This window comes from Cryptomeria japonica, chromosome 7, assembly GCF_030272615.1.
Source record: "Cryptomeria japonica chromosome 7, Sugi_1.0, whole genome shotgun sequence".
Taxonomy (NCBI): domain Eukaryota; kingdom Viridiplantae; phylum Streptophyta; class Pinopsida; order Cupressales; family Cupressaceae; genus Cryptomeria; species Cryptomeria japonica.
This window is the reverse complement of record NC_081411.1, coordinates 250,168,913-250,173,734: the sequence shown is the minus strand read 5'-3', so window position 1 is coordinate 250,173,734 and position 4,822 is coordinate 250,168,913. Positions and strand designations below refer to the sequence as shown.

Sequence of the window (4,822 nt, the reverse complement as noted above, 5' to 3'; positions counted from 1 at the left end):
AAAGTACAAGTGACATGGCAATAATTGGATTGTACAATGCCTAGTGTCAAATTTTTATAATATTTTAGGTTATTTTATCACCTTAAGATTTGCTAGGATGGATCTATGAGATTTCATGATCAAAAGGTCATGACTGGGATATCAATAAGATGCACATAACGGATAAGATTTTAAATAATCTCAAGAAAAATGTGTACAATTTGTTTAAGGAATGATAATATGGTTGATTTCTGCAAAAGGTCAAGTTTGTTATGTATACAAAATAGTATGCGTTAATAAGAGATAATGAGAAAATGATGGAATAGAGATGGTCCTAAAAAGTACAAGACATCACCAGATGAAGGAAGATGTAGTTCCATATAAAAAGACCTCACAATTTTAGTGCTGATGTACACTATCAACATGATAAGCTCACGATGTTGAAGATCAATGGTTGGTTCAAATGAGACTAAATATCACAATGCTTGGTTCTTGTAAGTGGTAGAAACCATACAAGAATACATTTTAGTCTAATGATGAATGAACAACCTCCTCAGATTGGAAAATTAACTGTAGGGCTCACACAAAAATGGCAAGACACATGGAAATAAGCAACTCATTTGTAACGAGATGTTTATTTATTGAGTTAAAGTATGAGGTTATTTATGAAGCACGAGGACCTTAGACTTTGCTTGTGACATTAGAATTAATTCTAGAAGTGAGTTTAGATTGAAAAGGTGCATTAAAATTTTAGGAGGGTTTAGAAGTAGATGGAAAATAAGTAGTAGCATTAGAACTATTGATGCCAAATCCCAAGACTAAAGCTAATGCACATCTAATACCATCCAAATCTATCACCAATACCAAAATATTTTGTGAACTAAAAATAGCTTCTCTATTATTATAAGTAGAATTCCGAGTGCATATGCGTGTCAAAAAAAACTATTAAGATTTACACATGCGCAAATATAACAATCAAACTAAACAAATACCAATAAAAATTATTTCTTTTCAAAATGAAATATTTTTGAATTTCATCAATATTTTTTATAATATTTCTAGCTTTTGAACGTAATTTATTTATGCCTGACATATTTTACAAAAATGAATATATAAACACGACTGACAAATATTTTGAAATATAAAATATTAAAAAATTATATATAATATTATTTATTTTAAAACGGATAAATACTATAAGATTTGTATTATATTCCGGTTTCAAAATCAAGAATCATTTTAATTGGTTTTCATACTAAATATATGATTCAAATACCAAAATTTGAAAACTCAAAAAAGTGTATCAAACTCGAAACTATCATTCAAATATATTATGCAGCTTTAAAACCTCTTCCTCCTCTTCAGGACTATAGTCATTTTCTATGTTAATTTTTTGGCGAATCATTTGTTGGTCTTTACATGCTGCAATGTCCTCAGACACAATCTGGTATGATAAATCAAGAAGACTCTGAATGTGAAGGAAATCTGCTGCCTGCACAAAACAATTTTTGAATAAATCATGTGAGGAGAAAAAAGCTGCAAATAACGCAGCTAAGGTTTAAGAGAGCAATGAAACATACGATAATCAACTGGAAGAGAGTGTCTTTATCATCAGCTACCAACTCCCTAACCCGTTTCTTCAAATCCGCAGTTGGTTCGCTTGTATCCGACTTTTGGGCTTCAACATGGTATTTGCTTGTATCCGACTGGAAACATTTGCCAAATTGATGGGAGCTGTCTCACTACCCGTATCCTCTGTATCCTTCAACATATTACTTAAGGTTTGCGATATCATGGCCACTTTCATATCTACTTCGAATACTTGACCGTCGGAACTGCTTAAAATCACCTTGCCTTCCATTGACACCGAAATTAGGAAAAAAAAACTAAATAAAACTGAGAGGATAGAAAATTCAGCAAAGGTAATATAAAATATAAAAGTGATATGATTTAATACATTGAGATGATCAGTCTTAGAGGGTTCGTATTTAAAGAGTTCTTACTAGTATTTGAAACGCTAAAAGGCATAAATGATCAATGGATGCGTCGATAGGTAAATCTAAAACTTAAATTTTGTTTATAGAATATATAATTGACATCTTCCTAAACCCGCATACGGTTTTACGTTAGTTGTTAAAGCAAATGTTATCGAAAATTTCTATTATACACTTGAAAGAATTTTGCCGTTAAACGGTTGAGCGAAATACAAAACACTACTAAAAGAAGTAACAAGATGTTGGGGGCGCTAGGAAGATATAACTGAGAGTCGAGGAGTGCCCAGATCCATTGTTCTGTTTCGTTTTATCGGAGTTACAAAGTGTGCTCACATATGATATTTGGGTTTCTCTCCATTTCATTAACAGCTAGTGTGATTTCTTTTTCAAATATTTGACAATCAGTCTATATGCCAACTCATCTTAATTCTGCAGTGGAGATTGATGAGATGAACGCACACCCTTCATCCCAAGTCAACTAACGGCTATCAATTATCTGGGATTGTGAGAGAAGCTGCTAGAAAGGGAGATGGCGAGGACCATTGGATCAACTTCATCAACGGCGCGGGTGCCTTGATCGTTATGTAACTGCAATCCATAATGCCATCTTGGCTCCAAGGCATCAAAGCTTCTCTAAGGCATGAAAAAGTGGAACATGACCTAGTAGATTAGTGCAAGTAAAGGAGCAAATGCTCTAAGGATTCGAGTGTGCAAAAGAAACAAATTATATTGACGAAGTTGCAAATGACTCATTGTAGAAATGTGGTGCTAGTTATGATGAGGGAGTTATACCACAAGAAAATGAAATGGAAGAACACTTCAAGGATGTGGATTGCATAAGCGAGACTCATGTCCTCATGGAGTGGGGAACAGTACAAAGGAAATAATTTTGGGCAAAGGAGATTAGTGTATTACCTTGTTCTTGTTCCTAAATTTCGAAGAGGTGTAGGGCATGTGTGTTTGTCTATTTATAGAGATAGGATGTTTTAACATTGGGATATCAAATTGAAGGTTGCTTCTCACATCCAATCCATATTTTCTAGCTCTAAGATTTTAATTGTTTTACCTTAGATTCCTGATGAAATGGTATCTCAAGGTTTGTGCCATCTTGCATTACCCAAAAATAAATAACTTTTTGTTTTCGTTTTTCTTTTTTTTCCTCTCTTTTAGCAAACTTTGGAGTTCTAGTTAGTGTTTGGCTTTATGATTTTGGTAGTAGCCTACGTCAAGCCTAAAAATGTATATTGTGATGTTGAATTATGATTGGTTTTCAGACTTGTTTGTTGCAGGAAAATAAAGTCCAAGTTAATATAGTCTTAAATCCTATGTTTTAATGCTTGAGGAATAATACATCATCTCAATACAATTAAATAACACCATTGAATTGCATTGATCATATCCACATTGGAGTTATTTTATTTTACTTAGAAGGTAAAGGAAGTACATCCAATGCATTGGAAGAAAGAAAGGGGCCAACTAGAATAATTCCATAGTAGTTTTACACATTTGGTGATTCAAGGCATGAGGATCCTAATTGAAGGCTTGTTTTTTAGTGCCTTAGAGTATATGCTTTGTAATGCCTAGGAATGATGGAAATATATAAATTAAAAAACACATGATAAGATCATCCTTTTTCCACATTGAGATTGTTAGTCCCTTTCTTCTATGGATTGTGTTAATGGTTGCCTATATAAAAGACTCAACGGAGAAAAAAAAATCAAAATTGAAAGGATATGGCTTGAACCGAGAGTTAAAGTAGAATTAGATCTAGGTAGAAGACATGTTTCAATTGTGAACCCTAAAGCTTAGATTGAAAGCTTCATGGTGCATTAATGAGGACTAGCTATGCATTGCATGCAGTGTTGGATAAGGATAAAGATTGGTAGTACAATTCATGTTGCAAAAATAGTTTGTCACTAACTAAACTAGAAATTAATTCTTATTGAAGCATAATATATTGGATTATAAGACCTTTCAGTATAAAAATATTTCAAGGATTCAATACCTTATTAAAATGCTTAGTATCTTGGTGCAATTACCACGAATGAATGAAATAAATCAATTTGTCTATTCAATTTATATTGTACTTAAAATTATTCCATTATTTAGTTAATTTTGAGTGATATAACTTAGATCTAGATGTTAGGATACGCATTTGGATAGAATTTAATTAGACCATCCATCGATTACTAATTATATTTTTATGAAATTTACCTTAACCTATTTAATGAAATTCACATATGCATATGACTAGGAAGGATATTAAGATTCATCTGTAACATCAATGAGGTTGGTTGACATTTTTAGTATTAATATGAGGTTAACATAATTAAAAATATTAACACCAAGCAAGGCCCCCTATCTAGTATACTTTGAGATTATGCTCCAATATCCAAAAGAGATTGAGTCTTTTCTCTCGATTCCATAGGTTGAACATCATAATTTTGAATACCTAAAACCAATGCACTTGATCCAAATTATGTATAATATTTTATTTTTCTCTATTTAACCCTTACACACATAAACACTGTAATGACACATGAAAAGAACCATGAGGTAATGAAAAGAACCATTCTAGACCATAATCCTTGTTTCCTTAGAAAGAACTTAACTAATAACATGTCGTCATAGAAAATTTACATATATGTTGTTGTGAATAAACTTAAACTTTTTTAAGTAGGAGATGTTTTCCACAGCAAGTCAAATTATGATACTACTATCAAGAATTGTGCAGTTCTTGAGAAAACTCATTGAGCCTTGTTTCATGAGTAGCAATTCAAAACAACCCATCTCTCATGAGAATGAATGGTACACTTAACACTCATTGCATCTAGGTGATGCTCAAAGAG

The 4,822-nt window shown here is 32.3% G+C and overlaps 1 protein-coding gene across 1 annotated transcript; it reads right to left on the bottom strand.

The window, feature by feature from the left end:
- Positions 1–1,297: 1,297 nt before the first annotated feature.
- Positions 1,298–1,840, bottom strand: LOC131054508 (SKP1-like protein 1B). Its single transcript, XM_057989038.1, has 3 exons — positions 1,802–1,840; positions 1,560–1,685; positions 1,298–1,471 (listed from the first exon to the last, which is right to left on the bottom strand). Exons 1-3 carry the CDS (start codon positions 1,838–1,840, stop codon positions 1,298–1,300), a joined length of 339 nt encoding a protein of 112 aa, XP_057845021.1.
- Positions 1,841–4,822: the final 2,982 nt, after the last annotated feature.